The sequence below is a fragment of the Lingula anatina genome, chromosome 3, assembly GCF_051362555.1.
Source record: "Lingula anatina isolate TDL-2025a chromosome 3, LinAna3.0, whole genome shotgun sequence".
Taxonomy (NCBI): Eukaryota; Metazoa; Brachiopoda; class Lingulata; order Lingulida; family Lingulidae; genus Lingula; species Lingula anatina.
In genome coordinates this window covers 18,777,168-18,797,848 of record NC_141769.1, presented here as the reverse complement: position 1 = coordinate 18,797,848, position 20,681 = coordinate 18,777,168, and the positions used below count along the sequence as shown (strand labels likewise).

General features: G+C 38.6%; 3 protein-coding genes and 2 long non-coding RNA genes across 11 annotated transcripts in view; 1 reads left to right on the top strand and 4 right to left on the bottom strand.

Annotated features, from left to right (window-relative positions):
• The first annotated feature begins 18 nt into the window (after window positions 1-18).
• Window positions 19-1,739, top strand: LOC106164771 (uncharacterized). The gene is made up of 3 exons (XM_013542785.2): window positions 19-152; window positions 613-750; window positions 993-1,739. Exons 1-3 carry the CDS (start codon window positions 97-99, stop codon window positions 1,705-1,707), a joined length of 909 nt encoding a protein of 302 aa, XP_013398239.2. The 5' UTR covers window positions 19-96; the 3' UTR covers window positions 1,708-1,739.
• A 2,592-nt stretch (window positions 1,740-4,331) lies between these two features.
• On the bottom strand, window positions 4,332-6,007 carry LOC147763019 (uncharacterized). Of its 2 annotated transcripts, XR_015333367.1 has the most exons (3): window positions 5,762-6,004; window positions 5,249-5,393; window positions 4,332-4,946 (listed from the first exon to the last, which is right to left on the bottom strand). XR_015333367.1 is itself a non-coding variant. In XM_087007983.1 (2 exons), exons 1-2 carry the CDS (start codon window positions 5,891-5,893, stop codon window positions 4,767-4,769), a joined length of 312 nt encoding a protein of 103 aa, XP_086864109.1. In that variant the 5' UTR covers window positions 5,894-6,007; the 3' UTR covers window positions 4,332-4,766. The 2 variants fall into 2 exon arrangements, 1 of the variants encoding a protein (XP_086864109.1); XM_087007983.1 differs by lacking the exon at window positions 5,249-5,393 and having other exon boundaries at window positions 5,762-6,007.
• Window positions 6,008-6,487: 480 nt separating this feature from the next.
• On the bottom strand, window positions 6,488-8,853 carry LOC147763018 (uncharacterized). The gene is made up of 3 exons (XR_015333368.1): window positions 7,853-8,853; window positions 6,852-7,693; window positions 6,488-6,693 (listed from the first exon to the last, which is right to left on the bottom strand). It is a non-coding gene; the product is annotated as an uncharacterized LOC147763018 (long non-coding RNA).
• A 56-nt stretch (window positions 8,854-8,909) lies between these two features.
• On the bottom strand, window positions 8,910-11,637 carry LOC147763017 (uncharacterized). 3 transcript variants are annotated; one of them, XR_015333366.1, is made up of 6 exons: window positions 11,352-11,637; window positions 10,874-11,221; window positions 10,286-10,453; window positions 9,644-9,800; window positions 9,184-9,326; window positions 8,910-9,132 (listed from the first exon to the last, which is right to left on the bottom strand). It is a non-coding gene; the product is annotated as an uncharacterized LOC147763017 (long non-coding RNA). The 3 variants fall into 2 exon arrangements; XR_015333364.1 differs by having other exon boundaries at window positions 10,874-11,637.
• A 3,504-nt stretch (window positions 11,638-15,141) lies between these two features.
• LOC106153048 (uncharacterized) overlaps window positions 15,142-20,681 on the bottom strand; it is a 59,405-nt gene continuing 53,865 nt past the window's right edge. For all 4 annotated transcript variants that reach the window (XM_087007980.1, XM_087007979.1, XM_087007982.1 and 1 more), the window contains 3 exons: window positions 20,254-20,402; window positions 17,924-18,087; window positions 15,142-17,389 (listed from right to left, as the gene is read on the bottom strand). In XM_087007980.1, the coding sequence (XP_086864106.1) occupies window positions 17,228-17,389; window positions 17,924-18,087; window positions 20,254-20,402 (475 nt within the window). In that variant the 3' untranslated portion in view covers window positions 15,142-17,227. The remainder of the gene's footprint in view (window positions 17,390-17,923; window positions 18,088-20,253; window positions 20,403-20,681) is intronic.

Below are 20,681 nucleotides of genomic sequence, written 5' to 3'. Positions count from 1 at the left end.
AGGTAAAGGTCATCCAAGAAGAGCTACATTCTAATGCGTTTACTGTAGAAAATATAGCCACCGGTGTGAGCACACTTAGGCAAGAAACAGCCGAACATGTCAACAAACTGCAGTGCGTTCAGTTGCAGAAATGACAGAAGATACCGGAAAAGGTAGTATATTTAAACAACAGCAGTGGTAGCGTTAGTCAACACAGAAAGTTCGCTGGGCATTTGGGGCTAGATTGCTTTAACATGTAAATACCCCTTCAGTTATATTTTTATTTTAAATATAATATTAAAATACTCAGGATAATCAGTGATATATTTCTAAAGTAATAATAACCGTACATTATAGCAAACCCCCTCTGCCCCATAAGATATATGTATGTCATATTGATAATATTAATACATATATAAACGTTGTCCAGCCTCATAAACAGTGCCGCAGCTGTGAGAATTTGGTTTTATATTCATCTAAAAAAATTTAAAAAATTTTTAATAATGCATTAAAATAAAATTCTAAACAAAGGTTGTGGCAATGCCACGGCTGTAAGTTTTGTAAATTCTCAGTTAAAAATATAAAGATAAATTTACATGCATATATATTTTATAACTTATATGCTGTTTTCAGGTGCATCGTTATGCCCCATGTAATGGAGTTACAGATGCATGCACCCCGTCCTGATGAGTATCTCAAGTGGCAAGTGAAGATTGACCGTCTTGGTTACACTGTCAATGCCAACACAAGAATATGCAGTAATCACTTTAGGTTAAGTTAAATGACACCTGCTTTTGGGCAGTGAGGCACTTTGTGTGTTGAATAAAATTGCCAACATATTGACCAGTAGAATAACTATAATTTTAGTGGTTTGATATTCTTAGTACATGTAGTTCTGTACAAATACTAGTAAAATAAAAACCAGGTGCATTCATATTTTTGATAGATATCTTTTTTCATTGCAGTGGTTTGTGATGTTGAATTTGTGGTAAAACATTGTTTCCTCTTTTCAGATATGGGAAACCACTAGCAGGAAGTCGCATTCCCACCATGTACTTGAAATGCTATCCAGAATGGGCACAAAGCAAGGAAAGTGCAATATCAGCAGCCACTAAATTCTCTGATCACATAATCTGTGAGACACTGGCTCACGTTGCTCAATACCTACCATTGACAACTGCACGCTCCCTTGCACTAAAATATCTAGGAACAGATCCGACTGATGTTGACAATCTGTGTCAGATTCTGCTACAGCTTGAGAAGGAAAAGGCCAGGGAAATTCTTCCAAAGTTTGCTGATCATGTTTTTCCTGGCAAAGTCTTAGAGGCTGTTGCTATATTCCAGCATGGTGTTATTTTTGATGGCGTGAAGCTTGTAAAAAGGAGGGTCACTGAGCCTATGGACACATCTGAAAAGATGATATGCCCTCCGTACTCTATTGTGGATGTTCACAGCTACAGTAAGAACTATGCCTCTAAAGTGAACAATTTGCCTTCTGATCCACAATGTTCACAGGATGTAGAGGCGAAGTGTACACATGTAAAGTCTCGATGCAAGCGCCCATCGTGCAGGGCAAAAGTGGAAAGGCTTGAAGAAAGAGTGAAAGAGTTGTCACAACACGTTGATGATCTGATCAGTGAGAAAGCAAGTCTCCTAGAAAGAAATCAGAGTCTGCAATTTGATCTTGAAAAGTTGCAACAAAAAATAAAACAGCTTGAAAAAAGCTAGTTACATGTTATGGCAGCATAATATATATATATATATATATATATAAAAATTCAGATGACCTCATTGCATTACGTACTTTCCCCCACCCTTCATTAATTTTACCTTTTATTATTTATTTATTTAATTGTGGAAAGAGAATGGATTTTACTCAAATAAATATTTTGTTGAGAAATCGTTTTTCTTAGGTATGCCTGTATATCAGTTAATTTGGTGTTATTGATTTATTGTATTCTTTTAGTTTAAGTGAAAAGGATGAATTAGAATAGTAAAAGAAGATTTCTTAAACGCATAAAAAGATAATAGGCAGAAATTCATTGTAAATAAAAGAATCAAGTGCACGTTGGTCGCCAGCACCCTGAGCTTCAGAGATAACTTGACACTAACCTCTTCACTATAGCCTATCTTCATCGTGTCGGCAGAGGCAATCGAATGTGGTCAGAGGTAACTTGACACGATGAAGATAGGCTATAGTGAAGAGGTTAGTGTCAAGTTATCTCTGAAGCTCAGGGTGGTCGCCAGTGACATGGCAAAGCTTGCGATGCACTTGAAATTGTGTCACTGTCATATTAATTACCAAACTTTTTAGATCTCGATCAGCCTCCATGCTGATAACATGAGAAAAAACTACGGACTTTTATGGTGACTCGACTGTTCCCTTCATCTTTATGCAAAAGTGAGGTCTGTTCAACAAATTAATGTCACAAATGCAAGCCATAATTAACAAAAAAAAAAATACAAAAATATCGCACTTGTTATTCACCCCATCTTTAGAAAAATCGGTGATAGTAAATTCTATGGGCTCTAATTTGACTTGGGGAAAGTCTTGGTATCGGCTCGAGTTATTCCTGGAGAAAAAAAAACTACGCAACACTGCAGCTTTGTTTCCAAAACCAAAAATCTATTCATCAAGATTAAGATAAGAGTTTATTTAGCCAATTATAAAAATTGGAAATCAATTTCTTTTTGGAGCAAGTTTGATATTATATAGAGTAAAAGTAATAGATCAGATAAATTAAGACCGTTTTCGAGATCAAATTAAAATGAGTCGCTGCACTTGGATAAAAGCTGTTTAAAAAACGTTTACTGCCTTTAAAGCTTGGTTAAAACGTAAAGTGATGATGCAGGATGAAAAAAGGAGTCTTCCATGGTGTTAACAATTCTTTTCTTTATCCCGTCTTTAAAAATTACCAGAATATTGCCTGGTTTTATGGAAGAAATCGCGAAATCTTAAATTAAGTTTAAGTGAGATAAGGTACAAATTAAGAGAAGAGAATTTCGACTGATAATTAAACGAGCTGGGTGTGCATACATGCGACTCCTGTCTGGTGATTATTTTGTCATCTGTACACGTTTTTAACAAAAAAGTGAAAGTATTGATATGATTTTATTCAACTATTATGTACAGTGTGAACAGTAATTTGAAAAATACTTTAGTAACCATTAATGAATTATGTAAACACAATGAATCAATAAATGGTAGCATTATTGAAAGTTTTAAGATTTTTCATTCCTGCTTTTATCATCCAACATCAGAACGCAAACAGTCCGATAAAGCTGGCCTTGTAGTCGGAAGCGGTTATCCGATGCTTGCGGGCCGTGGGGAAAAACCCGTCTAAATCCTTCGAGGGGAATGCCGGGAAAAGGCCCACGCCCGGATACTTCAGTCTTTATAACATGATAGTTTCTTTATCGGCACGGCGCCTTAGCTTACAGTTCAAGAATATCGTCCAGTTTAGACAGCGTGCTGCCATCGAGTACACCAAGCCTTTTACTACAGTCTTAACATAATTAAACCGAGGCTATTGAAGTCATAAATAAAGTGACTAAATCCTTTTACAAGTGAAAGCATCCATCAAAACTTAAATCTATAGTTCATTCTAATGATAAAATACATAAAATAGATTCAGGTAATATGATTATAACTCGGGCATCTCAATCATGTAAACTAAACTTTGACATACGACTCTGTTTACTTTCTCAAATGTAATTTTGCCCTGAAATCGCAACTACATGTACACTGTATGATACAAGTAAAGAATAAAGCAAGCTTGCTTCGAAATATTTCAGATCTCACATTACACTGTATGACCGTCCATGTAAATTTCAATGTGAATTTTTTGATCCGGAGAAAATGGTGCATATGTGATGAATTGGATATGTTTGTCAACTATAACACTTGAGAAAATCATAATATTAGTAATATTAGTAATGTGCGATCCTCAATCTTGAGAGCTGACTGTGTGCACCCAGCCATCCCTCACGAGGAGCAGACTGTGCTAAACAATATAATGAAATATTTTCTCAAATGTAAAATATTTCATTACAGATTTTGCACAAGCTATCAATGTAAAATCTCTTCATGTAAAAGCTTTTACACCAAGTCAGATTTTACACAGCTGTGAGATATGGTTAGTGTGCAGGTTATGATCTTCTCAAACGCTATACTGACGGACAATCCCACATCATCAAAAGCACAAATTTGAAAAATAACTACATCACTAAGATTGAAATAAAACACAGACGGCCATAAGTGGTTGTGATACCAGTGTTTTCGTAAGCAAAAATCTATCTGCATTTAGAATGTGGATAAAACATCTGGATATTCAAATTTATTTTTTTAAAACAATTATTATAATAACTGTAGAGGCAGACAAAATTTCCATACAGAACCACCAATCATCTTATTCAATTGATCATTTATGGAATTATGAATGATCACCCTGAACTTCGGTTTTCTCTTAAGCTATTGAAATAAAATGGTTCACTGTCATAAGTGAAAAAATAACTTACTAAATGCAATTACACCGACTCATATCCGTGACCCATGAATCGCAAAACTTCTCAATATGCAAAAGCCATGAGCACAATATTAGGTTGTATTCCTCTTACATTCAGTATATCGCTATCATTTCCATTCCATATTCTTTAATTTTTTGGAGACAATCCGTGCCCTTAAAAGCCAAGACTGCCAGGACGTCCGATCATTAATTAATGAAAGTGGCTACAGGGTTCGTTGCTAGCGCCATTTGGTCTAGGATTGATGGTATCTGCTTTCGGCATCATTTCTGGAAAACTGTCTGTGCCATAATGTCTTCACCAAACTGAGAAGAAAGCCTTTCCATCGTCTGTGCTCTTCCAGGGCAAACCAGCACCATCAGGTCAGTGAACTTCTTGTTGACAAGCGTCTTTGTGTTCACGTTGGGATTTTTCAGGGTTTCTTCTCCTTTTCTTTTTGTTGTCTAAAACGGAAACACTTACAATTATTACTAAGACTGTTTACTGAATTACCAAGCTTTGTTTTATCAATATTTCAATTTTCTGTGTAATCAATGACTCTGACATACTAATTATTGTTTGTACAAGTACATATTTCAGAAAGTGTGAATTTAGTGTTATGACCATTAGATTTTGATCCGAGTTTTCAAAAGAGCTTTTGATTTGAAATAATTCTTAATTTTTAATGTAACTGACAAAGTTAACAAAAGATATCTATAGAATGAATGACAATTTAGTTCATTGTTGACCCCTCACCATGGCTTACCTTGAATGGTTTTAAATCCCAGTGGTGTCACAACAAAGCAAGGACTATTGAAATCGCATATACTGATCTAGCTTTCTCCACTTTAACCTTGTGAAAATGGACAATCATACGGCCAGGCTCTCGCCAATGCTATCTACTCCCCTAACTTAAAAAAAATTATAATATATTAGTCTCCCCCTTTACCTCTTTCCTCCACCCAACCCACTAAAAAAGTTGACTTTTGTTTGAGTTTTCAAAAGAGCTTTTGATTTAATTTAATTTCTAACTGTTACAAGTCAACACTACTAAAAATGTCAAGACCTTATCAATAATAATAATAAATTACAAATTTCAATACAACTGGACTGGATTGCATTTGGACCACTGAACCCCGATTCAGACCAGTATTCAGACCATTTTAGAAAAAAAGTTTACAGAACTGGCCAAACGGCCAGTAAGCTGATCGGTTTATGGCAAAGACTACAACGGAAAAATCATAATAGTCTATTTCTTTCCTTCAAAAACACATGTTACCTTGCAATTATCAGAGGGAGCTGTGAGAATTGACATAATCGACGCTTCCCCCGATACAGCCATCTCGTAGACAGACCATGGCAGGACTCCCTGGACGCTTCCCCCGATGCAGCCAGCTCCTAGACAGACCATGGCAAGCTTCGATGGATGCTTCCCCAATGCAACCACCTCGAGTTCTATAAACAAAGTAAAATGGATTAATGAGGTTTCTATACTTCTCCCCCCCCCCCCCCAAGCCAAATAACACAATACCTTTAACTATTTTCCATCTCAGTGAAACACTATATCCCTTGGACGCTTCCCCAGTGCAATCACCTCGTAGACGGACCATGACAGGACTCACCAAACACTTCCCCTGATGCAGCCATCTGGTAAACTGACCATGGCAGGACTCGCTGGACACTTCCCCTGATGCAGCCACCTCGTAGATGGACCATGGCAGGACTCGTTGGATGCTTCCCCTGATGCAGTCACCTGGTAAACTGACCATGGCAGGACTCGCTGGACACTTCCCCTGATGCAGCCACCTCGTAGATGGACCATGGCAGGACTCGTTGGATGCTTCCCCTGATGCAGCCACCTCCTAGACAGACCATGAAAAGCCTCGATAGATGCTTCCCCAATGCAACCACCTCGAGTTCTGTGAACAGAAAGTTAAATGGATTAATGAGGTTTCTACACTCCCCCCCCAGCCCAATAGCACAATACCTTTAAGTATTTTCCATTTCAGTGAAACACCATATCCCTTGGACGCTTCCCCAGTGCAATCAGCTCGTAGACATGACAGGACTCGCCGAACACTTCCCCTGATGCAGCCACCTCGTAGATGGAACATGGCAGCACTTGCTGGACACTTTCCCCGATGCAGCCACCTCCTAGACAGACCATGGCAAGCTTCAATGTATGCTGCCCCAATGGAACCACCTTAAGTTCTATAAACAAAGTAAAATGGATTAATGAGGTTTCTATACTCCCCCCCCCCCCCCAGCCCAATAACACAATACCTTTAAGTATTTTCTATCTCAGTGAAACACCATATCCCTTGGACGCTTCCCCAGGGCAATCACCTCGTAGACATGGCAGGACTCACCGAATGCTCCCCCTGGTGCAGCCACCTCGTAGATGGACCATAGCATGACTGGCTAAACACTTTCCTTGATGCAGTCACCCTGTAGACAGACCATGGTAGGACTCACTGGATGCTTCCCCCAATGCAGCCACCTCAGACAGACCATGGCAGGACTCGCTGGACACTTCCCCTGATGCAGCAACCACGTGGACAGACCATGGCAGGACTCCCTGGAGGCTTCCCCCGATGCAGCCAGCTCGTAGACAGACCATGGCAAGCCTCGATGGATGCTTCCCCAATGCAACCACCTCGAGTTCTGTAAACAGAAAGTTAAATGGATTAATGAGGTTTCTATACTCCCCCCTCCCAACCAGCCCAATAGCACATTACCTTTAAGTATTTTCCATCTCAGTGAAACTATATCCCTTGGACGCTTCCCCAGTGCAATCGCCTCATAGACGGACCATGACAAAACTCACCGAATGCTTCCCCTGGTGCAGCCACCTTGTAGATGGACCATGGTAGGACTAGCTGAACACTTCCCCCGATGCAGCCACCTCCTAGACAGACCATAGCAAGCTTAGATGTATGCTGCCCCAATGCAACCACCTCGAGTTCTATAAACAAAGTTAAATGGATTAATGAGGTTTCTATACTCCTTCCCCCCAACCCAATAACACAATACCTTTAACTATTTTCCATCTCAGTGAAACACCATATCCCTTGGACGCTTCCCCAGTGCAATCACCTCGTAGATGGACCATGGCAGCACTTGCTGGACGCTATCCTGATGCAGCCACCAGATGGACCATGGCAAGCTTCGATGGATGCTTCCCAAATGCAACCACCTCAAGTTCTGTAAACTGAAAGTTAAATGGATTAATGAGGTTTCTATACTCCCCCCTCCCCCCCAAGCCAAATAACACAATACCTTTAACTATTTTCCATCTCAGTGAAACACCATATCCCTTGGACGCTTCCCCAGTGCAATCACCCCATAGACAGACCATGACAGGACTCACCGAACACTTCCCCTGATGCAGCCACCTCGTAGACGGACCATGGCAGCACTCACAGGACGCTTCCCCTGATGCAGTCACCTGGTAAACTGACCATGGCAGGACTCGCTGGACACTTCCCCTGATGCAGCCACCTCGTAGACAGACCAGCCACCTCGTAGATAGACCATGGCAGGACTCGTTGGATGCTTCCCCTGATGCAGCCACCTCCTAGACAGACCATGACAAGCCTCGATAGATGCTTTCCCAATGCAACCACCTCAAGCTCTGTAAACAGAAAGTTAAATGGATTAATGAGGTTTCTATACTCCTCCCCCAGCCCAAAAACACATTACCTTTTAGTATTTTCCATCTCAGTGAAACACCATATCCCTTGGACGCTTCCCCAGTGCAATCACCTCGTAGACGGACCATGACAGGACTCGCCGAATGCTTCCCCTGGTGCAGCCACCTCGTAGATGGACCATGGCAGGACTCACTGGATGCTTCCCCCAATGCAGCCACCTCAGACAGACAATGGCAGGACTCTCTGGACACTTCCCTTGATGCAGCAACCGCATAGACAGACCATGGCAGGACTCCCTGGAGGCTTCCCCCGATGCAGCCAGCTCCTAGACAGACCATGGTAGGACTCACTGGATGCTTCACCCAATGCAGCCAGCTCCTAGACAGGCCATGGCAAGTCTCGATGGATGCTTCCCCAATGCAACCACCTCGAGTTCTGTAAACAGAAAGTTAAATGGATTAATGAGGTTTCTACACTCCCCCCCCCAGCCCAATAGCACAATACCTTTAAGTATTTTCCATCTCAGTGAAACACCATATGCCTTGGACGCTTCCCCAGTGCAATCATCTCAGGACTCGCTGAACACTTCCCCCGATGCAGCCACCTCCTAGACAGACCATGGTAGGACTCACTGGATGCTTCTCCCAATGCAGCCAGCTCCTAGACAGGCCATGGCAAGTCTCGATGGATGCTTCCCCAATGCAACCACCTCGAGTTCTGTTAACAGAAAGTTAAATGGATTAATGAGGTTTCTACACTCCCCCCCCCCCCCCCCAGCCCAATAGCACAATACCTTTAAGTATTTTCCATCTCAGTGAAACACCATATGCCTTGGACGCTTCCCCAGTGCAATCATCTCAGGACTCGCTGAACACTTCCCCCGATGCAGCCACCTCCTAGACAGACCATGGTAGGACTCACTGGATGCTTCACCCAATGCAGCCACCTCAGACAGACCATGGCAGGACTCACTGGACACTTCCCCTGATGCAGCCACCTCAGACAGACCATGGCAGGACTCACTGGACACTTCCCCTGATGCAGCCACCTCAGAGACGGACTATGGAAGGACTAGCTGGAGGCTTCCCCTAATGCAGCCACCTCGCTGGACACTTCCTCCAATGCAGCCACCTCGTAGACGGACCATGGCAAGCCTCAATGGATGTTTCCCAAAAGCAGCCATCTCGAGTTCTGTAAACAGAATGTAAACTCTTTAAATCATATATGCTGATATCGCCTTCTCCATTTTAACCTTGTTCAAGTGAACCATCGTCAGGCCAGGCGCTTGCCAATGCTATCTGCCTCAACTTCAAAACAATTTAAGACGAGTTTCCTTCTTTACCTCTTCCCTCCACCCACTAAATTTAAAAAGGTCTTCATTCCAGAAGTTGGTCAAAGGGAAGATGTCTTGTGAAAGTGATCTGTAAAACTAATGTGGCTGAGAGCTTTATATGAAAAGGTAAGAAAAATGACTTCAGTGTTTTATTCTCCCCAATAACATAAGTTACCTTTTATGGCTTGGAAGTTTCCATTTCTGTCAAATACCATATGCTTCTAATGTCCCCCCATGCAGCCACTTTGTACGCGGACCCTGACAGGAATCGCCACCCAGGCAAAGTGGAAGCTCCAACAGGAGTAACCAGCCATTGTACAGGTCATTGAATTCTGTAAATATAAAGAAAAATTTACATTGGTTTTTACCTTTACCTGCCTCCCCCAATGCACAAACTTTGAAAAGCCGTTTATCCCAAAAGTGTGATTAATGGCAGAGGGAAATAATTTCTGTAGTGACAGTCGACTGATTCATAACAGTGCATTGCTAAGGACTCTTCTACCAGAACCTTAAAATGAAATATATATTACTGATTTTCTATTAATCTGGATAAAGGTCAATATTTTAAGGTACGAATAAAAATGAACTGTTGTCTAGTTTGATTTTCATAAATTGTGTATCAAAAGGAGTCTGCAGCCTTAGCAGTACACTTAGAATAGCAATTAGTTTTATTAAAAGAATGAAATCCCTATCATTTGATACCAGTAATAACTGGGGACTGCTCCACTTTTATACTTTGGGTATAAAATTAAAGACTAACTTTAAAAACTTGTTTGTTGAAACCCATATCAGTGATCTAAATTAGTAGCAATGGTACCTGTGCCATGAGGACTTCACCAAACTGTGAGAAGAAAGCCTTAAAGTCATCGTCTGTGTTCTTCCAGAGCAAACCCAGGACCATCAGGTCACTGCACTTCTTGCAATTGATGTCCAGCCGCTTTGTTTTTGCGGTTTTCAGGGGAATCATCTCCTTTTCTTTTGTTCTCTAAAACGGTAACACGTTCCATTTATTTCTAAGATTGTTTAGTGAATTACCAACCTTTATTTCTATTATTTTCTGTGTAATCAGTGACTGTGACATACTAATTATTGTTTGGACAAGTAGATATTTCAGAATTTTTGAGTTAAGTGTCTAAGTTTTCAATAGAGCTTTTCATTTGATTTGATTTTTAATGTAACTGTTACATCATGATTCTAAAAATATCGCGGTCTGTAATTAATGATATCAAAATGCAACCCAGTATAGTTTTATTGGATTTGTATTCCGGCCAATGAATCCTGGATTCAGACTAGTAGAATTTAGGAAAATTGAGGTCTGAATGGCCAGTAAGGTGAAAAGTGCATACCACAATTTGCAACTGAAAAAACATTTTAGTCTATTCATCTCCCCAGTAACACGGGTTACCTTAAAGGGTTTTCAATCTCATAGAAGCCCCATATGTCCTGGACGCTTCCCCAATGTAGCCACCTTGTAGACAGACCATGGCAGGACTCGCTGGGCGCTTCCCCACTGCAGCCACCTTGTAGACAGATCATGGCAGGACTCGCTGGACGCTTCCCTACTGCAGCCACCTTGTAGACAGATCATGGCAGGACTCGCTGGACGCTTCCCCACTGCAGCCACCTTGTTCACAGGTCATGGCAGGACTCGCTGGCACCATAGATCGATCGAAGTATCTGAAGTGTAGATGTGGTCTTCTCATCCTTGCAGCTGTGAGCTGTGAGCCCCATCTAGAATCGCCATAACCGAGTTCTGTTAACAGAAAAATAAGAATGGATTAATGAGTTTTTCTCCCTTTGTCAGCACTCTGGACCTGTAATAAGAAGAAACCTGAAATGCATAGAAATATATACAGTGACACTTCAACAACATAGCCCCCTACAGCAAAAAGACGACGACGATGTATCCTGCGAAGATTCCTGGGCGACGATTTTTCGAGGAGAGAAGCGAAGGCTTTAGCTGGCCAGCTTTGAGAAACGTCGAATCCACCGTCCAGACGACTGCGTGTGCAGGAAACAATTTGACGATGAGCGTTGCGTTGGCTTGGGATGAGGAAGATATTCGGAGAAATGCGAGTCGACTCCAGTGTCCTTTTTGCTTGATACGGGGCGCAGCACATGGTATCCTTCTTGTTCCTCCAGATCATTCTGCGTTGAATGAACGCAATTTCAAATTTTAGCGCTTTTATACCTTCAGTGATATATAGTCACATAGTGGCGTTCCGGTTGTCACTAATGGTCTACTTGTTCATAGGGGGTGGCGTTTGATAGTGGTGCGCAAATTTGATTATAATATATTATTAACATATACATTTTATTTACTTTTTTCTATTTAGATTATTCTGTTCATCATTTTATTTTATAATAAGAGTAATAAGTACTAAGCAGCAGCTTCAAAATGTACCGGCAAATTTGATGACGCTTTCTTAGCAATATACCTTCTCCCCAAAATTATGACAGCCACGATGTCCGTTAAACTGGTACAGGTAGCCGTGTACTTCTCGCAGGCCCGTAAAGTGCGTTTGTATTCGAACACTTATCCAAATGTGTATAATGTAATAGGGCATAGAGTGACTGCATTTTTAAGGCAGCCCGATGGGACAAGATTGTATCGTCTTGAAGTGGGTCAATTGAAAGTACACAAAACTGAGCATATACAGCCTCCCCAGTACTCTAAAACACATTTTGTAATCAACTGACGTGTAATTCTGAGAAAAGAGGTCATATGAAAAATCTAGATTATTTTATACCAAGCAGTAGAAACAAATTAATATTTTTGCATATAAAACGCCTACAGATATTGATAATAATTAACAACGGACGCCTCCCTTCATGGCTTCGGGTTATCAGTACTCTGATGCCAGTAGCATGAGTAGAGAGAAAAAAAACGAAAAAATAATGAATAAGACAATAAGATAGAAATTGAAATGAAACATTTCTCATTGATACGTTTACTTTTTCCCATTTTAATACACGTTTAAAAAACATCCTTTCACATCTCCCTGGCGAGCATACAGCCTAAGTTGCCGAACACTAGAGCTTGCATGCTAATGGGTCATTATCAATGTTTTCATGACCAGGCACACAACAGCTCCATTTGTGTTTTTTCTTTGACTCGACTCGGTGTGAAAATCGAGCTCAGGACTTGCTTCGCCTGACACGAGAAAACTCACTAATTCTCAACATATAGGTCCATTTAACACATTTTAATTCATTCAGAATTAACCAGAGAAAATTTGTTTGTCCAAGTGGAATTTTACTGACATCAGTTTTACAACTTAAATCACTGAATAAAAAAATAATTATTATTATTATCATTATTATAATAACTTCACCAGTTCTGACACAAAAAAAAAAAAAAAAAAAAGAAAAAGAAAAAGGACATGAACGAACTAAATTTTAAACCATTGTTACTGTTGCTTGCAGCTCCATCTCACATGCTTCAAATGATCTCGTTTATTTTGGCTAAAGTATACGTATTTTAATACGTAAATTAAAATTCAAGAAGCGAGCATGATTTTTCAGAAAATGCCTATGTTTAAATGTTTATGTTTATTTTAATTAACAATAAATAGATCGCTGCTACATAAGCGGTGTCACCTGGCTTTTATAAAAGAATGAAAAAAAAACTGTGAGATCTTTTGAGGTCTTTTTAGTTGTTTGATGTTTTTGTAATATTTTAGCCATTTAAATGCGAATACATACGTGGTATATATACAAATAAATTAAAAGTAATTTATGAGAATAACACCAACAGTACATGTTATCTACAACTGTACGGGCATCATCTCGTCTTACGGTCAGCTGCCATTTTTGAACTGTTAATGGCCGCATTCAGAACAATAAAATCAAACTTTATTCTCTAAACAACAAACGGAGACCCCAGTGCTTTCCTTCCCCCTCCCTATTAAAAACACAATCTGACGGTTCTGGCAACTAAGTGCTAGAATCGTTTTTTTGACTAGGCCTAGTTTCTAATTGTCAGAATTGTTTATCTTAATTGAATAAAATCAAAGTTGGTCAACCATTCAACAAGGCGAGACACCCAGGGGCTGACATGTGCACTGTAGAGATCGATCGGCGGTCATGTCGTCCTTCCCGCACGGCGAGGAGAGACCGTAACACCCTGCCCAGCTTCCGCGGTGAAAGTTATCTGTGCACCGTAGACACGGATCGGCGGTGGTATCGGGCTCCCCGCACGGCGGAGATTGGCCGTAACACCCTGCTCCGGCTTCCACGGTGGGGATTACCTAGATGCTAATCGCCAGTCGATTCTTCATCCGTCCACTCCGGTTTCCTACTTCAAAGACGATTCTGGTTTCTCAGCGTTAGAATCGTTTTTTTTTTCTTTAACGACACCAGTGTCTTGTAGCCCAAATCGTTTTTGAAAAATGACACTCGTTTCCAGTCGCCAGGTTCATCTTTCGAAAAACGAGACTGGTTCCTGATTGAAAATACTTTTCTGTCAAAATGATGAAAGTGACGATCTCAAAATGATGTAAGCACCTCGCAAAAAAAAAAAAAAAAAAAAAAAAAAATTCTTGTCAAAATGATACTTTCATCATTTTTGTACAAACGGCGTTCCACATGGGAGAGACCGTAACACCGTGTCCGGCTTCCACTGGGAAGATTACTTGGTTGCAGTAGACACTAATCGCGCCTGACTCCTATTCCTCCGTCGAGTCTTGTCTCCCACCGCAAAAGCGATTCTGGTTTCTCGGCGTCAGAATCGTTTTTGAAAAACGAAACTGGTTTGTAGTTGTCAGGCTTGGTTTTGAAAAACGACACTTGCTTTTGGTTGTCAGGTTCGTTTTTGAAAAATGAAACTGGAAACTAGAAACTAGACACTTACTTCAGAGCCCGAAAATTGCCTACTTTCGTTGCGTTTAAGAAAACTGCCTCGAATGTAACGTTGTACATTGCTGTAGGTGAGACGCATTGCATCCAGTCCATTCAGTCGAGCTGAGGCAATACAGAAAAAAAAAAAAAAAAAAAAAACATTAGTATACCCAATAATGACACGAAAGGAACGATTAAGTTGGCAGTTATATTTCTGTTAATGCTAGCTCATAATGGGGTTGTTTCTAAACCAAATATTAATTTATTTAAACTTTCAATTTTGGTTCCCTGTATTTTGAGTAAGCAGCAACAAGTTTAATCGGATTACTTGGAGTTTATCTGTCGTAAAAAAATGGGGGGGGGGGGGGGGGGGGGGGGGGGGAATAGAAAAAAAGTAAACATAACCATTCTGTTTTTTTTATATTTATTTTCTTTTTAAATTCTACATAACCAGGATCTCCGGTATGCGATTTCGGTCTTGATAGCTATATCAATAAAGACGGTTTGCTTATCTCACTGAATGTTGGTTCCTTTTTGGCTGTCAGCCATTTGATGAAAACATTCAAAATGAGCTCAGGTTGTTTCAAGTTATCTCTGAAGCTCAGGGTGTGATGAGCTCAGCGTGTATTCATGGGAGCAGGCGCTTTAATGCAAATAAAGTTTCCGTCTTTAGACCTCATGGCAAGATTAACGCCATCGGTCAATCGTTACATGAAGTTATGAAATCTAGGCGACACGGGGTGGCGCACGGCATTTTTAATCCCAAGCTTTTCATAAACTATTCAAAGCTATTCAAGATATTTGCAACAACATCAAGTATAAAACGAAGTCAAATAGCTATAATACATTGTTTATTGCTTATCCAATCTTTGGCAAAAAATAACTTACTGTACACAGAGAGAGAAAAGCAAACCATATTTACAAAGTGATAACATGTAGGCCATATTGGATTGTGAAGTTTTTACACTATAGCAAAGTAAACAAATTTTTTAACGTTTACAAGGAATTTACGGATGAAAAATTACTGTTATTTCAAATATGTACCTATAATATTTGGCAAATCAAAAATTCTAACTAAATATTTCTGAAATACCTGTTAACATTTCGAAATTGTTTTATGAATGATTGCTTTTTCATGACCATCACATAAAATATTAGAATTGTTCACAAAAGTTGTTACATATTTTGATTGAAAGAAATTCATGGACATACTAAGGAAGTCCCTTAATGTGACTTGTACTAATCACAAACTGTGACTGTTAAAGACTATTTGGAAAGAACCAGTGTTCAAAATGATTTAGTTAAAAATATAGTCAATTTAACATTTTTTAAACCATTTTGCATTTTAATATTTTATATTTTCATTTACCAAATTTATTATTTTTTTTGACTGTTTATGAAGAAGAGAAATTTTACTAATGCACAACAGAAAATCAGTAAAAAAAGGTAGCACTGTCTAGTCATCATCAGTGGACTTGCTCGGAAGACATTCTGGCTGAAGCAATTAGGTACTAATTTTCATTTAAGATATCCGATATAATAGAAATCACCAAAACATGATTAAAAGCATAACACATTTCAATGAGGATAAAAGCATATGACTAAGTGCCATACAGTGTACTTTGCAATAATCAATTTTGATCAAATAGAGAAAAATTACAATTTAATGAAATTCTCAAAAGTAAAATTCCAATCTCAATCTAAAACATTTATTCTCAATCCTGCCCATAATAATGTGAAGCACATGTACATGTAATAAATTCTTATAAAACTGATATTAATACAGGTAGTTTAACAATGATATATATATATATATATATTCATTTATATATATATGGCGTGTAGCAAATGTACATAGTCTCTTTAACAACTAGAATGATCCTTTTCTTCATTCAGGACATAAGCAACAATTAATAGTTATCAAAATATAGCTTGCACCAAGTTTGAGGTCACAGGATTCTGGCCAACTTCTCAAATCTCATGTCTGCTTTAAATGAAAAGGCCAATTCCTTCTAATTCATCTCATGCAACAATATAAGTATGAAGTAACTTTGTACATTATGGTCTATAATTCACACAAAATAACACACATGATAAAATTATTAATACTATAGTTGTGAAAAATTACTTGCTCATTGTAAGCAAACAATATATTTTTGTTACATTACATTGGCCATTGGCACCATTGGTAGGAAGAAACTCATCTTCCTAGAAATCATTTTTGTTTGTTCTAGAAAACATTATTATATAACTTTTGGTTATACAAATATGACTGTTATCATACAAACCAAACGGCACTCTTAACGTAAAGACACCCCCCTTGTCATGCTTGCTAAAGTACACATTGTACTTTCCAATAAATGATGCATTTTCTGCAACACAAATGCTTTTCTTTTTCCTTTGTGGTATGCCACTGTACTTTGCACAGCAAAAGTTAAAGACATACAAGTGTATTTCACTTGTAAAAGTCACTCAGAACTGCTTTTATATATTTTTTAATAAATTCTAGTTCTGCGACTGTAAATATTACCAAGTCTTGTAATCTGTGACTTTGTGCCCATGGACATAACGTTTATTCAAAATTCAGAGTGAAACACATATTTTAACCTGAAGGTTGACTTTTCTTGTCAATGGCAATAATATTATCCATATGGACCTTCTTGTGTAAAAATTACCTTAATATGTAAATTGAGCTGCTGATAACTGCAGAATTATTAGTATAGTAACTGGGGCTCCCAATTTACAGTCTGTATGATTTTGTGAAAGTAAATTGAGCCATTAGCAACTCCCAAAAGAACAGTGTGATACAGAGCTGAGAAATCCGTATTCAGTGTCATGGTGAATACCCCTTTTCAGGGTTGGCCATTCCCCGTAAATGCACTAACATTACAAGTCACAACTCCCACACACTGTCAAATCATCATGAGATCAGCTGCTTGTACATTTGTGACTGCAAAAATCGTGGGTACGAGTCCTTCTCCATCAATCCCTGAATGCGTTTCTGTGCAGCGTCAAATGCATGACGGTCAGGATGTCGGATAGTGTGTAAAGTTGCAAGGCGAGTTTTTGAGTCCAGGTTGATCTGCAAAATAAAGAGTTGAAACCATTTAGTTTAACAAATTTCACCATATTTTCATATAGATGTAAACATGGGTTCCATACCTACTGTTTTGTGATGAAGTTTCCTTTGAAATTGGCATTGTGTAATTTGATTTGTAATAAAAATCTAAAATAACATTTGAATGGACTTCAGACATTTCACATGGGAATCAAACAAGGTAGCCCAAAATCTCATTACTTAGCATAAAATCAAATGAAATTTCATGGGATTTAGAGGAGAGTGGGGTCAGAAACAATGTGACATCAGTGATTGTGGTATGACAATGAATAAAAGCCGACATAAGTAATCCATAGATCTTTTTCTGGTTGTTTTCTGTTGAATTAGTCTATTGCATGACGTAATAAATTAACCGTGTTTTGCATGCAATTTTGTACTGCCCAGCACATTAAGGCTTCATTATTTTTGTTGAAGGGTTCACCCTATCTCACACAGATCCTTGCACATTTTAAAGTCCTGTATGACATCGCAAATCTTGGATGATTTCCTTTCACTCACCTCCTTGGGTGCCTGGACAGCAACAAAATCACTGTAGACTTTCTGTGCTTTGTCGGCCAGCTTGCTCAGCTTGGTGTTCTTGAACTCCTCACATGCAATCCAGAACTCTATATTCTCTTCACTAAATTCTGTGCGTAGAAACTCTTGAAATAAACCAAGGCCACCTGAAGAATAAAAAAGCATAGATGGTTTTGATGGTACATATACAGATATACTGATACAGGACCATAGGCAAACTGATGGGTCATGGGTGAGAAAAAAAAAGTCTTTTGAGCAGAAAAGGTCCATTCTGAATCAAAATTTAATTCAGGTTCGATTCCATTTCTTTAGTTTGGTAAACTAACAAAAAAAGGCCCCCTTCATTTGAAAATGCAGGCTACAAATTTGGGACAATAAGAGTAGCAGTGGTAAATTTAAGACAGCAATCTTTGTAATGTATGTGATATCAAGCGGTGTAAATCCTGGATGGAACAATTGTATTTTCAAACTGACAAGTCTTACTGAATATATGTAAACAATATGAAACTATACGTGAATATATACATTATTTGTGGACACCAAAATCAACTAAATAATCAGTTATTCCCTGTTTTAGCCATGCAAGTTTGTAAATCAGTTAAAACAATTTGCAATTCAGTCAATATTTTTTCAAGATGTGTCTTAAACACTTGGTAAACAGAAAACATGTAAACAGGAGTTCTGGGAAATTCTCCATCTTTACTAAAACACCTACACCTAATCATTATTTTCCAGGAAACCAATTCACAGGATGAAGAAACCATTAGTGCTTTCAGACAAAAAAAAAAAAAAAGGTGCTAACAAAAAGGTTATAATCTTCATGTTTGTGTTGTAAAGAGGGGTGCTCCTATGATGAATGCCCAAGTTATGTTGGCAGAAGTGTTGATCCCAAAAGACATTTCCTCTGGCCTTTTCCATTATCGATGATGGTTTTTCAGTTAACAGGTTGGTGTGGTATGCCTACCTATACCAGCCTTCATTTCCTCAAGTACCCTGAGTATGTTTATACTGGTATTTCTATAATTTTTAGGTTCAGTTATTGTATTTTTCAGAGATCACATGCAGCTGAGATGTACATGCACATTGGACTACTGGCTATTTTATTTGTGTGAAAGTTGGAAAAAATTAGGGAAAAAAAGTGAATTTGATTAAAAGTTTTCTTAATTACATGATATTTATGATACGTTTTATCTATCTCGCTACATAATTCTATTCTTTTATTTTTCTTTCTTTTAAACTTATTCAAACTATTATCATGACAGGTATGTCATTTCTTAGGTGACTGTAGCAGATTATCAAATAAAATATCATGACAATACAGGTATATAGAAAGAATTATATCACGAAAAATTTGTACAGTTTGCCAAAGATGATAAGCAAATTCTCACCTGGTATTTTAGTTGTTAACATTTGCTTTGTTAAATATGGACTATTACATTCATCTATGCCCATGCTATTCAAGTGTCCGAAAAATCAAGCTTTGGCATTTCTGACACCTAGAAATTGCTAAAAGCCCAGGCTTTCTCCCTAACAAGTTCAGATCACTTAAGTCCCTGGATTTAAAGCATTAAATCTGTAATCTGCCAAATTTCTAAGAGGTTAGATTACAAGTTCCCAGACTCCTCTATGCAATCGACTGGGTCAGAAGGTACGCACAGCATGTGCACTTTATCTAATGGGGCCAGCTACTAAAGAATGACATAGGAAATCTGACCACACTAAATAACAGAAGAAAAAAAGCATTTACCAAATTTTGATTTTACTTCTTTTTATACTTTATATATACTACATTAACTCATTCCTTATTATTTGAACAATAAAATAAGTATTAATTAATATAAATATTATATCAGATGAGAGCTTCTTAGACCAGACTTGTACATGGTGCTTATCTATCATATGAGTTCTTAATATCTTACCTTATATATTAAGTTGGTGAAAAGTAATAAATTTTCTCAATAATTGGTCAGACTGCCAAAATGAGTTGTTTCTGAACAGAACCCTCTGTACATCTCCCTATTTAAAAACTATATAATCTTTGTTTTATTTCTATCTGAACACTGGCATTCCCAGTGGTGTCACTATTGAGGGATCATTGGATGGTCAGAACAAAATCACCCCTTTATCTCCCAGATGTTAAGCCTGTGCCTTACTCAATTTAACAAGTAATACAAAATGTCACTTCCAGCTTTTATAGTTAGTTAATTGAATGGCCAAATCAAATGCAGGGGACGGGGGTGGGGTGGGGTGGGGGGTTGAGGAGAGGGGGTTCTGCTTGGGTAACTCTCTTACTTTCGAATTCAGATACTCACATTTATCTGCCAATAAAGCTTCGAAGGACTGACTCCACTTGCCAGCTTGACTTGGCGTGGGTTGCAGTGTGCGTGCTGGCTCCACTGTTACAACACTGTCTGTGTGGGTGCGCCGTACTTGCCGTAGTCGTCGTTTTACATCTTTCACTCTGAAAAAATACAGATGACATTGAGATGAAATTAAACATGCAAATTCCACATGCTATCCCTTGTAGCGATGCCAAACACTAATTGTCAGTGACAAGTCTTTTTCAATTTATACAACTTTTAATTTCCTGTGCTAACTAGTGATGTCAAATATTGTAATAAATGTATACAGTGATCAAAACCTATATTTTCCATCCAATTATAATACTAGACATGCAAATGGCACAAAAAAAGGCAACTATCAAAAAAAAAAAAAATTCACTTTTACCAACATCATCCAA